Source organism: Miniopterus schreibersii (genome assembly GCF_964146895.1).
Source record: "Miniopterus schreibersii genome assembly, chromosome: 3".
NCBI lineage: Eukaryota > Metazoa > Chordata > Mammalia > Chiroptera > Miniopteridae > Miniopterus > Miniopterus schreibersii.
Window position 1 is genome coordinate 10,896,353 of NC_138103.1, and position 12,672 is coordinate 10,909,024.

Consider the following 12,672-nt stretch of genomic DNA (forward strand, 5'->3'; position numbering starts at 1 on the left):
GAACACCAGCTACTGCAGCCAAGGAAAGTCCAGGAGAGAAAGACAAGCAGACAGGGACCCTGCTCATGGGAATCCCAGTCTCAAGGGGAGATTAACAAAGGTCCGCATTTATAACTAGGGCTTTCCAAGGGGATAGGAGGATGCTTGGGGCATGATAGCTACACTGTGTTTACTTTCACTTATTCTGTTGCCTGCTCTAGGCCATGGGTCCTCAAGGAAAAACACCTACCTCACATCCTATTTTTGCATTTCTAGTTCTTAGCATTATATCTGCCAAATAAGCATTCAACAAAATGCCTGATAGATGCATCACTTATATCGAGCTCACCCTGCAGTTCTGAGGGTCTGAATGCTAAGTTTCACATCTTCATTATGGACAGAGGCACGCTCTGGACTACCTTCTGAGCCTGAGAAGAGTTTGGTAAGCCTGTTGTTGCCATGGTGCTCCCAGGAGAGACACCAGGGGAAGCACACACACTCCCAACATGATCGGGGCACAGCTGCTCTCCTTTTCTAAATTGTTGCACATGTCAGAAACCTCACTGGGTTCGTGCAGGTCTTAATAACAGAGTCATGATTTGACCTCAGGCCCTGATAGCTGGCCCACTGCCCTGCTTCCACCCCAGGCATACATCTACCCTCAGATGGGTATAAGAAATTGTAATTGAGGGCACTGCTTTATCATTACACTTAAAAAAAAATCTTCTGAGCCCTAAACTAATGGAAACGCACATTTACTGACCGTAAGAAGACTTCCTCCATGGTGGTGACAGAGGCTCCAAAGCTGGCAATGCCCAGCTCCTTCTGCTTCTTCTCCAGTTTAGCAAAAAGACTTTCAAACCTGAAAAAAGACCCAGAGTGATGAGTCCCTTTTCAGTGACTTTCCAGGTAATTCATTCCTAAATAATCACCTCCATGTAGTATGGGGGAGGGTCAAAGAAGTGAGCCCCTTGAGATAAATGTCACTTCAAAAAAAATAAGTCAGGGTTTGTTCCCTGCCTTTTTAAAAAAAATTGATTTTAGAGAGAGAGGAAGAGAGAGGGGAAGAAAAGGCGGCGGGGTGGGGAACAGATGGATTTGTTGTTCCACTTAAGTGCCCTGGCCAGGGATCAAACCCGAAACCTTGGCATATCTGGACAATGATCTAACCAACTGAACTATGGGCCAGGGTTCCCTCCCCCCCCTTTTTTCTTCCATGTAACATCTTGTGAGTACACAGGCATTCTTTGATAGTATACACCTACATGAGATGATAAAACCAACCAAAAGCAACTGGTGAAGCCTGGCCAGGTGTAGCTCAGTGGTTGAGGATCAACCTAGGCTAGGACCTTGGAGATCATGGCTCGATTCCCGGTCAGGGCACATGCCCAGTTTGCAGGCTCGATCCCCAGTTGGGGGCCTGCAGGAGGCAGCCGATCAATGACAACTCCCTCATCACTGGTGTTTCTATTTCTCTCTCTCTCCCTTCTTCTCTCTGAAATCAATAAAGATGTATTAAAAAAAAAAGGAAAGCAATTAGTGAATATTCATTTGACTGCAGGGCAGGGAAAAAAATTTCTACAAAGAAATCAGAAGGAAAAACATATAATCCATTAAATGTAAAGTATGTGCCCTGGCCAGTGTGGCTCCATTGGTTGGAGCTTCATCCTGTGCACTGAAGGGTCACTAGTTCAATTCTCAGCAGGGGCACAGTTCAATACCCAGTATGGGAGGCAACCAATCGATGTTTTCCTCTCTCTCTCTCTCCCTCTCCTTACCTCTCTCTAATATCAATAAAACAAAACATAAAATAAAAATAAATGTAGAGTATCTGCATGAAAAAAAATCCCACAAAATCAGGCAACTACAAATTGGAAAGTTGCAACAAAAATGGTTGATATTAATTAACATGGTTTGAACTACATGGGTCCAGTTACATGCAAATTTTTTCAAAGAATACACAGCCCTGGCTGGTGTGGCTCAGTTGGTTGGAGCGTCATCCTGTGCACCAAAAGATGGCAGGTTCGATTACTGCTCAGGGCACATACCCAGGTGGCAGGTTTGGTCCCCAGTTGGGGCGCATACAGGAGGCAGCCCATCGATGTTCCTCTCACATCGATGTTTCTTTCTCTCTCTCCCTTCCTCTCTCTTGAAAGAAAAATACAGTCTGGCCAGCGTGGCTCAGCAGTTGAGCATCGACCTATGATCTAGGAGATCACAGTTCAATTCCCGGTCAGGGCACATGCCCGGGTTGCAGGCTCGATCCCCAGTAGGGGGCGTGTAGGAGGCAGCCGATGAATGAAGACTCATCATTGATGTTTCTCGCTCTCTCTCCCTTTCCCTTCCTCTCTCTGAAATCAATAAAGACATATTTAGAAAAGAAAAAGAAAAATACAGTACTATAAATGTATTTTCTCTTCCTTCTGATTTTCTTAATAACAGTTTCTTTTATCCAGCTTGTTTTATTATACAAATACAGTATAATACATATAACATAAAAAACATGAGTTAATCGACTGTTTGTTATCGGTAAGGCTTTTGGTAAACAGTAAGCTATTATTAGCAGTTAAGATTTTGGGGAGCCAAATTTATATGTGGATTTTGACTGTGCAAGGGTGGGGGGAATCGGTGCCACTAAGTCCCACATTGTTCAAGGGTCAACTACATATAAAACACTCTAACTGATAAATGAGCAAGAGATATGAACACATAATATCCAAAAGAAACATGGCTTAAAGACCTGTAAGCACTGAATATGTTCAACTTCCCACCAGCAGGAGTGGAAGAAATACAAAATGCCAATTAAGCAAGTATGTACCATTTTTCACCCATCAGATACACAAATATTTTTTAAGAATTTACTCAAACCTGGCAACCATGGAGTAAAATTGACACTCTTCTATCACTATGACAGGAAGCCAAACACCACCTTTCTTCCTTTTTTTTAAATCCTCACCTGAGGATATTTTTCCATTGCTTTTCAGAGAGAGTGGAAGAGAGATAGAGAAAACATCGACTGGTTGCCTCCCACACACGCTTGGGCCTGGGCTGGGGATGGAGCCTGCAATCCAGGTACATGCCCTTGGCTGGAATCAAACCTGGGACCCTTCAGTTGCAGGCCAACGCTCTAGCCACTGAGCCAAACCAGCTACGGCCACACCACCTTTCTAGAAGGTAATTTGGTCTTATTTACCCCACTTTCAGAAATCTATCCTAAGGGGATCACTGGAAATCTGGACAAAGAGTTTTCTAGAAGGATGTTCATTAGCATATTTTTTTGGAAAACCATGAGCACGTGGTAATAGAGTAGATATTACATACAAATTATGATATATCTGTGTCAGGGACCACTATGCGGCTATTAAAACCACATTACTCAATCAGGCTTGTAGCAAGATGAAATGTATTTTTAAGATTTATGTCCTGCCTGGCCAGCATGGCTCAGTGGTTGAGCATCGATGTATGATTGAGGAGATGGTTCAATTTCCAGTCAGGGTACATGCCTGGGTTGTGGGCTTGATCCCCAGTAGGGGGCGTGCAGGAGGCAGCTGATCAATGACTCTCTCTCATCATTGATGATTCTTTCTCTCCCTCTCCCTCTCCCTTCCTCTCTCTGAAATCAATAAACGCATATATATAAAAAAAGATTTATGTCCCAAAGTTTCAGAATGTGAATCGAGTTTGGTTTTTTACCTCCCCACACTGGTAGTCTGCTGTATTTATGAGGCATGTGTCTGTGATTCAAATTCTAAGAACAAGAAGACATACAAATTTACAGTTCCACAGAGACCTCTGGATAGGTTGCTGTGCATGCTTCACCCAGTGTGACCAATGCACTGAGCTCCCCTTTGACGAGTAAGACATTTTTCTGCTTCTCAGGTACAACTGATGTTTCTCTCAGCTCCACTGGATAGGGAGGCCTGGCACCCTAGACCCAGCAAACAGATTCACCATATGCTCACTGTCACAGGCCCAGGACCTGAGAGATGCCCACTGGCCAGGCCTGACAGGTGCAGGGTAGGTGACCCTAAGCATGGAGCCCTTAAGGCCCACTGAGCCCCATTCTTGGATCTGTACCTGTGTGTGCTCTCCTTGGGAAGAATGAATGACAGCTCTGCTCCTGCACTGCTCTCCAGGGAGGCGTTGGGGACGTGGTGGTGGACCAGCCGGGAGATGCCCTCTGGGTTGCAGTGAGGCTCCTTCACTAGCGTCATGTGGTAGCCTGCACCTGGAACACAGTGAGCCCCACATGAAGTTGTCTCCCATGTCTCCTGGCCTACCCAGGGCCCTTGGGCTCATGACCATAGCAGGCTCATGGGAAAGGGGCTGGAGAGCAAGGGGGCAACTGAACCAGAATGAATGCATCTCAGAACTCCTCAGACCTATCCTGAGGGTCTTGCCTCCTGCTCCCTAGCTGGGTAGAGATGATGGCGATCTTGGGCGCTGAGCATGATAAAGAGGTGGAACCCAAGGCAGACTTCAGACTTCAAGTCTCAGAGGCTGTGGTAGATACTGTCCAGAAGACCTGTTCTTGCTTTCTCAGGAATGGAACCCCAGGATGGAGGCCACCCTGTCCAGTCTCCACCAGCCTGATGATGACTACACTGGGTCACCATCTACTTGACAGGGTAGTGTGCTGGCCAGAAGAAGCTGCAGAAGGAAGGTATGCAACGCTTGGGGTATCTTGTCTTCTGTCTTTGCTCCTTCCCACTGGTAGAACATGAATGGGACCTGGCATACTGGACCATGAGCTGCCCTCGAGAAAGGAAGTCCATGCCTATGTAGCAAAGAGGGTCCTGATTCCACATGCCACTCACCAGTCATGGACCATGTCGCAGGCCACTTGCTGGTTTGAAAGCTGCAACGTTGGCAAACATACTTGGCCTCTCCAAGGGCAATGCTAATCTTGTCAGCCCTGGCTCTCGACTGTTATTCCATTGATTGTGACTGATTGTTTTTCTAATCAAATCAAAACTATCTGCTCCACTTCCCTCCCTCTTCATTATTACAATCCCCTCTGCCTAGGGCCCTGGGTCTCCATCCAGAGGTAGCAGGAAGTCTAGGGAAGCTCTCTCCCTGCCTGATCTCACTTTTACTTTCATGAAAGTTAACAGTGGGCACTTTCTTCCCTTTTTTTTGTTAATCTTCACCTGAGGATACTTTTTTCCATTGATTTTTTAGGGAGAGTAGAAGCGAGGGAGGGAGGGAGAGAAAGAGAGAGAGAAACATTGATGTGAGAGAGACACACCGATTGGTTGCCTCCCGCATGTGCCCCAACTGGGGCTTGACTCTTCGGTGCATAGGCTGACACTCTAACCACTGGGAAACACTGGCCAGGGCAACACAGGGCACTTTGTTCAGCACACTGGGCCAGTGACACTGCCCCACATAGAATGGAGGATGGGTTGTCCACCCCACTTCCCACTCACCATATTTCTGTTTGAGAAACAGTGAAGACCCACAGCACTGCAGCTCCCCCTTGGCCATGATGGCAATGCGGTCCCCGAGCAGGTCGGCCTCATCCATGAAATGGGTGGTCAGCAGGATGGTGCGGTCACTTTTCTGTTGCTGAAGAAGGTCCCAGATGGCCCTTCTGGAGACGGCATCCATGCCTGAGGTGGGCTCATCCAGCATCAGCACCTGGAGGGCAGAGGAACAGCCTGTGAACAGGCCTGGGCTCGCTGCATCGTCGGCCCTGTGCAGCTCAAGTTCCACAAAGATGCAGCAGTACCACCCTCACCAGACTGCCCATCGAGGGTGCCCAGGGCCAAGGTTCCTGAGCCACAGCTGCAGAGCCAGCAGCCAGCCCAGGCCGAGTGGGAGCTAGAGGGCAATGCCTTGGGAGCCCGCTACCACAGGTATTTGCCCACTGCATACGGGAGCCCTGACCTGTGCTCTTTGGGGGATCAGGCCCGCTGCCCTGTACCTTGGAGCCCGCTATGAGGGCGATGCCGATGGACAGCTTGCGCTTCATCCCCCCGCTCAGGAACCTGCTGCGGGAGTCCCGCTTGTCCTCCAGGCTCAGGATGTGCAACATCTGCTTGACCTCTTCAGGGCACTTCTGGCGGGACGAGCCTTTCAGCTGAAAGAGCAGGGGGCACAGAAATCTGGAAGGGGCTGCCGACGGGGGCCACCCAGGGAGCCACTTAGCCTTGGCATTGCCTCATCCTTTGTGTACGGGTACCCAAGTTCTGGCTTCCCTCCCGCCTCCCCTACTCCAAGTGTATGGGAGGCTCCTTGGAGCAGGTCTAGGTTTGCCCGGAGGCTGAGGGCTCAGCTGGCTGCCTGGGGCACCCAAGCATGCAGGCTAGGGAACAAACGGGACAAGGACAACCTCTGAAGCCCACGCCCTGCTGGCTCACCTGAGCATAAAAATACAGGTGCTCTGCAACTGTCAGGTTGTCAAACAGGACGTCATGCTGTGGGCAAAGGCCCAGGCTCCTCCGGATTTGAACCATGTCTTGTGAAATTTCATACCCGTTGATATACGCCCGCCCGCTGGTCGGGGGGAAAAGACCTACGGCCAAGGAGAAGACCAAAGGCTTAGGTTCAGTTGAACATCCTGCCAGTCAGCACGAGGTGCAATGGCCTCGTCACGTGATGCACTTTTACCTCGATTTACCTGAGCACCCGCCTGTGAGTGGGTTTGCTGGTCACCCGGCTCCTGCCATGGTGGCCATGTGGCCCCTCACCTGTGAGCATTGAGAGGGTGGTGGTCTTTCCTGCACCATTGTGGCCGAGTAGGACAGTGATCTGCCCCTCATACAGGTTCAGGTTCAGGTCTCTGACAGCTGCTTTGCCTTTGTTTCCCACTCTGAACACCTGCAGGAGGGGCAGAGGCGGCCCTGACTTCAGGGGCCCTCAGGAACTTACTCCATGGGTCCCTCCCACTCCCAGTGTCCCCAGTCAGCAGGCAGAGATGGGAAGTTTCGGACAGAGTGCTGACTGGTGGCCATGCTGCCTCCCACTGGTCTCTGCCTCCCCGACCCCCAACAGGTTCCCAATATCCCTGGCATCTGGCATCAAACACCTGTGAGGCTAGGGCCTCACTGTGCAGCCAGCACAGCAAGCGTTCACTGCAAAGCTGCTGAGAGGTTAAGTCTGAGCAGGGGCACACATTACTGACTCAACCCGGAGTCTCCACATTGGGCCCTGTGGACACAGTCTGAGTGGTGGCCAGTGCCTGGGAGAGCTGGTCAGAGAGCAGCCCCAAGGATCCAGGAGGCAACAAGGCCCAGAGAAAGTCATCAGCTTGGAGAGAGCCATGGGCGAGGCAGCAGCTCTTAACACCTGTGACTCCGAAGTCCCCCTTCCGTGCCTGTCCCCACAGGGTGTGACACCTTGGATATGTGCTTGATCTTGATCCCAGCTACCAGGTTCTCTGGTTCAGCTTCAAAGTACTCTGTCTTGAGGGCTTTCTCAGGGTCATGGTCTTCTTCCTCCTTCCCCGAAACTGTTCTTGGGTGCCCGCACCAATATGAGGGCTAGATTGGAAATCAGATGGGTCTCAGATGGCTGATTCATATCAGGTCATTGTGTTTATGACAAACAGAGTAATAACTAACTGACATGCTAAACACCCAGAAGCTGGCCCTCAGTCTTCCTTCTCATAAGTTGCTGCAGAGGAGACACTGCTTAGAGCCCAGGGCTGGGTCAGGATCCAGCATAGCCCCCCACTCTCTACTCCTAGCTTCCTAATCTGCCATACGGCATGATGGCAACTCACAGGCTTCTTGTCCTATCATATCAACTCAGATGTGACACGGAGGGAAAGCAAACAATGGCATTTAAAACAGACAGGTTATTAAATGTTCCAGTCGAGTGATATCTGGGCAGAAAATGAAGGAGGCTGTGTCTCCATGCCCCCAACTGCTCCCTTACTCACCTACACAGAAGCTCGTGAACTAGGCAGGAGAAGCCAAAGGGCCAGGCTCCCTATTCTATGAAGAAGCCTCACTCCACCCTGTCTAGAGAATGACTCTCTACCCTTTGTCTAGACAAGGACAACCTCCTGCCCTGTCTAGAGGACAATGCCCTCCACCCTCTTTCTGGCCATCACAGGGACAGGCTGTGCAAGGGGCAAGAATATAATCACAAACTGTACATATGCCCCACCCTCAAGGGAGGCCTGCAGGCATAGGTAACAGGGACATGGGCAGGGCCACAGGTAAGGTGAGAACAGGGCCCTGGAAGAACTCTCAGCAGAGGTAAGCCTTTGAGGGGAGAATTTATCTCATAGCTATCTCCCCAGGGTATTTCCAGTGCCTGGAGTAGTTCTGGTACACCATAATCCACAGGTTTTAAGCCACACATTTTGACCATTTTAAGTGACTTTGAAATCAAACTGTATCTTAGAAATCATGGAATGCCACAGTATTAAAATACTAACTGTAATTTTCTTTCTTAGTAATAAAGTAACAGTGCCTCTAAGAATCAGTGGCATTTTAGATTTGATCGATTATGTAGTGGACACTTGATAAATACTTGTTGAATCAAAGAATAAACATTGAAGTGACACCTAACTAACCATCAGTAGGAAATTTGTTAAATACATGGTGGGACATCCATGAAATACTATGCAGTCATTAAAAAATGAAGTTGACTCATAAATATGCATATATTTAAATATGGATATATTTATAAATAAAACAAAATTTATAAATATGTAGAAACAAAAATCTAAAAATATGTTTATAAATAGACCCATATATATATATATATATGTACTTAAGATATGTAAGGTGTACTCATAGGTTAAAAAAAGCAAGTTTGAAGCATTTTTACAATATGATCCCTTTTTCTAAAAACAAATGTATACGTGATATATACACATCCATGTATGCTAGTGGGAAGTCTATGTATAGAAAAAAATTGGAAGAACTACACAGCAAAATGTCAGCAGTGTTCATCTCTGGATAGTGGGACTGTGCTGTATATTCCAGAAATGCTATCATTTTTACAAGAAGCTATATTACTTCGTGCACAGAAAACCCAACAAGTGACAAGAAAGAGAGGCTGAGGGTGAGGGTGTGCTGGTGCTGTGGGTGGTGGGCCAGTTCCAGCTCTGTCTCTCAGACCCTGGAGTGCAGGGATCACCTCAGGAGGTGGGGGTAGTCTCAGAGCCCTTAGGATATACTACTTACCAACTGAGCGCAGGGTAGGTCCTATATCCTGGCCCAACTAGGCACTGACTGTCAGGGACTGGAGAGGGCCCCGAGTAAGTGCTGGGGAAACCTGCAACCCTCACCCCCAGGTGGCCAGCATGAGGAGCAGGGGCATCAGGACTCACCATGATGAAGAAGTACCAGGGCTGGGGCACACCAAACTGCCCTGGGAGGATGGCCTCCACGTACCAGGTCACCAGGCTGTAGAGGACAGAGTCCAACAGCAGCATACCCAGCACTTGCCCAAAGGAGAAGTCATCGTCCACATTGACAGGACTCAGGAGGTCTCGCCACTGGACACCAGTGCCTGGAAGATACATCAGGAAATGGGCCTAAAACAGACCTGCAGCCCCTTCCCCCTGCCAACAGCAAAGTCAGTATGGCTTCTTCCTTCCTGCTTTTATAACAAATCTGATGACTCTCTTCAAGTCTTGAAGGTAAAAGTTAAGTCACAAAATCAGTGTTACAGAACCAGCAAAAGCTCATTAACTGACTAGATGGGCTCATGTTGATTTATGACATACGTAAATATCCGTATATATAGTATGCATATACATACACATGTATGCACACACATACACATACATACATGTGATATTGGGTAAGGCCAATATTGGAAGAGTGTGCATTTCATGTCTTTTTAAAAAGGGAAAAATACTTCAGACACAGAAAGCTTTTAGTGGTGCTCATAGTGTTCTGTCTTCTCTGTTTTGCAACAGAACAGTCCAAACGATGTTTGGGGATTCTGTGTAGCCAGATGACCTTCTGTTGGCTCAAGAACCTCTGATGAAAATGGCTGCTCTCTGGACTTGGTCAATGTTCACTTTCAAACAACTATAAATTTGTCTGTATTAAAAAAATTTAGTACAGAACTTTGAAAAATGAGAGGTGTCATACAGTTAGATTCTTCTCTGTAAATGGCTTTTTTAAAAGTATTTGAATTCTGAAAGAGACTGCATTAAAAGCCCACATTGTATTTCACACTACTAAAAACATGGAAACATAGTTAAACAAAAGTGTTAGAAGACATTGCCAACTGAAGAAAAACAATTCTGAGTAAAGATAAAGCCACACTGAAGGTTCCTGCTACTATCCACCTGCCTCCTTCCATAGATCCCCCCCTCCCTCTAACCAGAGGCTACAACAACTAGGAACTGCATGGTTGGAAAAAACAAGAGCATTCAGCCTGAAAAGAGAACACCTGGATGGGGCAGGGCCCAGATGGTCTTAATTTGTACACAGGTCAGTCATGTAGAAGGGAGATTGCATTTCACTCCCTGCTAGTGAAACCAGAACAACAAGCAGAAGCTCCAGGGACATGATGCCAGCACAACACCAGCCTCGCAGAAACTCACCTGCACCCGAACCTTCTCTTGGAGCCAGAGTAAGCGAGAGAGGTGGGCCAGCCTGAGTCCATCCACCTCTCCAAGGCCCTTCTGTGTGAGGGGTTTAAGTGATCTGGAAATGAATGGGGCCTCCTAAGAGGTGAGCTCTGCATCCCCGGAGACTTCCCAGCAGGTGATGGGTAAAGGGTTACACTAGGTGCCCTTTAGTCACTTTAGAGGAGCAGGCCTGACTCCATCAATTGAAATCTGAGCTGCTACTGCAGGTTTGCAAAGTGGGAGCCCACAAGGCCAAAGTCAGCCCAAAGAAGTATTTTATTTCATCCACATATTTTAAAAATCAGTAAATTTCATAAAAATCAGGAAAAGAGCCTGGCTGGTGTGGCTCAGTTGGCTGAATGTTGACCCAGGAATCAAGAGGTCACCGGTTCAATTCCCAGTCAGGCCACATGCCCAGGTTGTGGGATCCATCCCCAGTAAGGGGGTGTGCAGGAGGCAGCCAATCAGTGTGTCTCTCTCTCTATCCCTCTCCCTTCCTCTCTCTCTAAAATCAATAAAAACACTTAAAAAAAAGAAAACAGTGTTCTGGTCTGTCCCTTGTTTTTCTCTTGGGTCTCCTCAACCTCATTGCCAATCATTGCAGGTTTCAGGGGACCAGGAAGGGGAGCGATGCTAATTGTACCACTTTACAGAGGGCTAGGAGTGGGTCAAAACCCATGGACTTTGACAGACAGAGAAAGACAAATGCCATATGATTTCACTCATATGTGGAATCTAAAAACAAGCTAAACAAGCAGAACAGAAACAGACTCATAGATACAGAGAACATTTTGACGGCTGCCAGATGGAAGGGGGATTTGGGAGTTGGGTGAAAAGGTGAAAGGATTAAGCACAAATCGGTAGTTACAGAATAGTCAAGGGGATGTCAAGTGCAGCATAGCCAATAGTGTTGTAATAACTATACAGGGTGTTAGATGGGTACTAGATTTATTGGGGTGATCACTTCATAAGTTATATAAATGTCTAATCACTGGGTTGTACACCTGAAACTAACATAATATTATACATTATCTGTAATTGGAAAATAAACTATTATTTAAAAACCCAAACATGGATTTTGAGACCTGGCATGTAATAATTCTGAATGCCTCCTGATGCAGGCAAAAACTCAGAGGTAATTGAATGGAATCCCATGTCGGCAGGTGCAGACGCTCACATCTAGTGTTTTCCTGCAGTAATAGCTGGTTCCAGGCAGAGCTTCGAGGGAACTCAAAGCCTGGACTACACCAGCCAAGTGGTGGATGCCAACGACCTGGCTTCCAAATGCATCACTCACTTAGCTGTCCTGATGTGTCTATTATCGGAGCTGGAGGTGCCTCTGCTTAGACTCTCTCTAGGTATAACTGAATCAGCAAGGGCAGATTGTGAAAAGGAAAATACTCACCTTTTGCTTCAAATTTTCCAATGAGCTGGGCTCCCATTGCCATGGCAACATTGGACAGGAGACAGGAGAAGAGCTTCTGGCTAAGAGTCATCCAGTTGTATCGAGGAGCAACGAAGAAGTAGGGGATGTATGTAAAGAAGTATAGGCAGCCCCCGACCGCTGCTGCCATATTGGCTACAGATGGGGAGAGAAAGGTAAGTGCAATAAAATCATGGGAGAGAATTTGCATGAATGTGTCAGAAGGAAGCCCATGAGCCTCAGGACCTCCTCTCTGGGACACAGGTCCTGGTGCTGGGGAACTGGAAGCTTGGCCTGCAGTCTATTCTCCAGTCTGGGTGCCTGTGCCCTAGGGAACGTGACCCCGCCCAGGGCGGAGGGGTCCTCCTCATCCTGGGCCGCCGCATTGGTTTTCCGGCCCTCTCCTACAGACTTCACCTCCAGGTGCCTTGGCACTGCGCACCTGACATGACCAACACTGAGCCCCGCACCCCAGCCTCGCTCCTTGCCTGGTCTTCCCCTTTTCACTCACTCCTTCATCTCACAGATATTCGCTGAGCGCCTATTCTGTGCTAGGCCCTGCTCCAGACGCCAGGGAGACGGCCGCAAACAAGACAGACAAAGCCTCAGCCCACCTGAGTTCATAATCCAGTGGGGATGCACACAGTCAACAAACGAGCAACAAGGCAAAGAATGAGGACAAGACGTTCCCTGGTCAGGGGCTGTGACTGTGACCAGATGGCCA

At 48.0% G+C, this 12,672-nt stretch overlaps 1 protein-coding gene across 2 annotated transcripts in view; it reads right to left on the bottom strand.

Annotated features, from left to right (window-relative positions):
- Positions 1-12,672, bottom strand: part of ABCA3 (ATP binding cassette subfamily A member 3) — a 46,987-nt gene that overhangs the window by 15,076 nt on the left and 19,239 nt on the right. For both annotated transcript variants that reach the window (XM_081132192.1, XM_081132193.1), the window contains 9 exons: positions 11,931-12,104; positions 9,269-9,450; positions 7,320-7,463; positions 6,672-6,801; positions 6,342-6,496; positions 5,906-6,061; positions 5,409-5,619; positions 4,057-4,207; positions 743-841 (listed from right to left, as the gene is read on the bottom strand). In XM_081132192.1, coding sequence (XP_080988318.1) covers positions 743-841; positions 4,057-4,207; positions 5,409-5,619; positions 5,906-6,061; positions 6,342-6,496; positions 6,672-6,801; positions 7,320-7,463; positions 9,269-9,450; positions 11,931-12,104 — 1,402 coding nt within the window. The remainder of the gene's footprint in view (positions 1-742; positions 842-4,056; positions 4,208-5,408; positions 5,620-5,905; positions 6,062-6,341; positions 6,497-6,671; positions 6,802-7,319; positions 7,464-9,268; positions 9,451-11,930; positions 12,105-12,672) is intronic.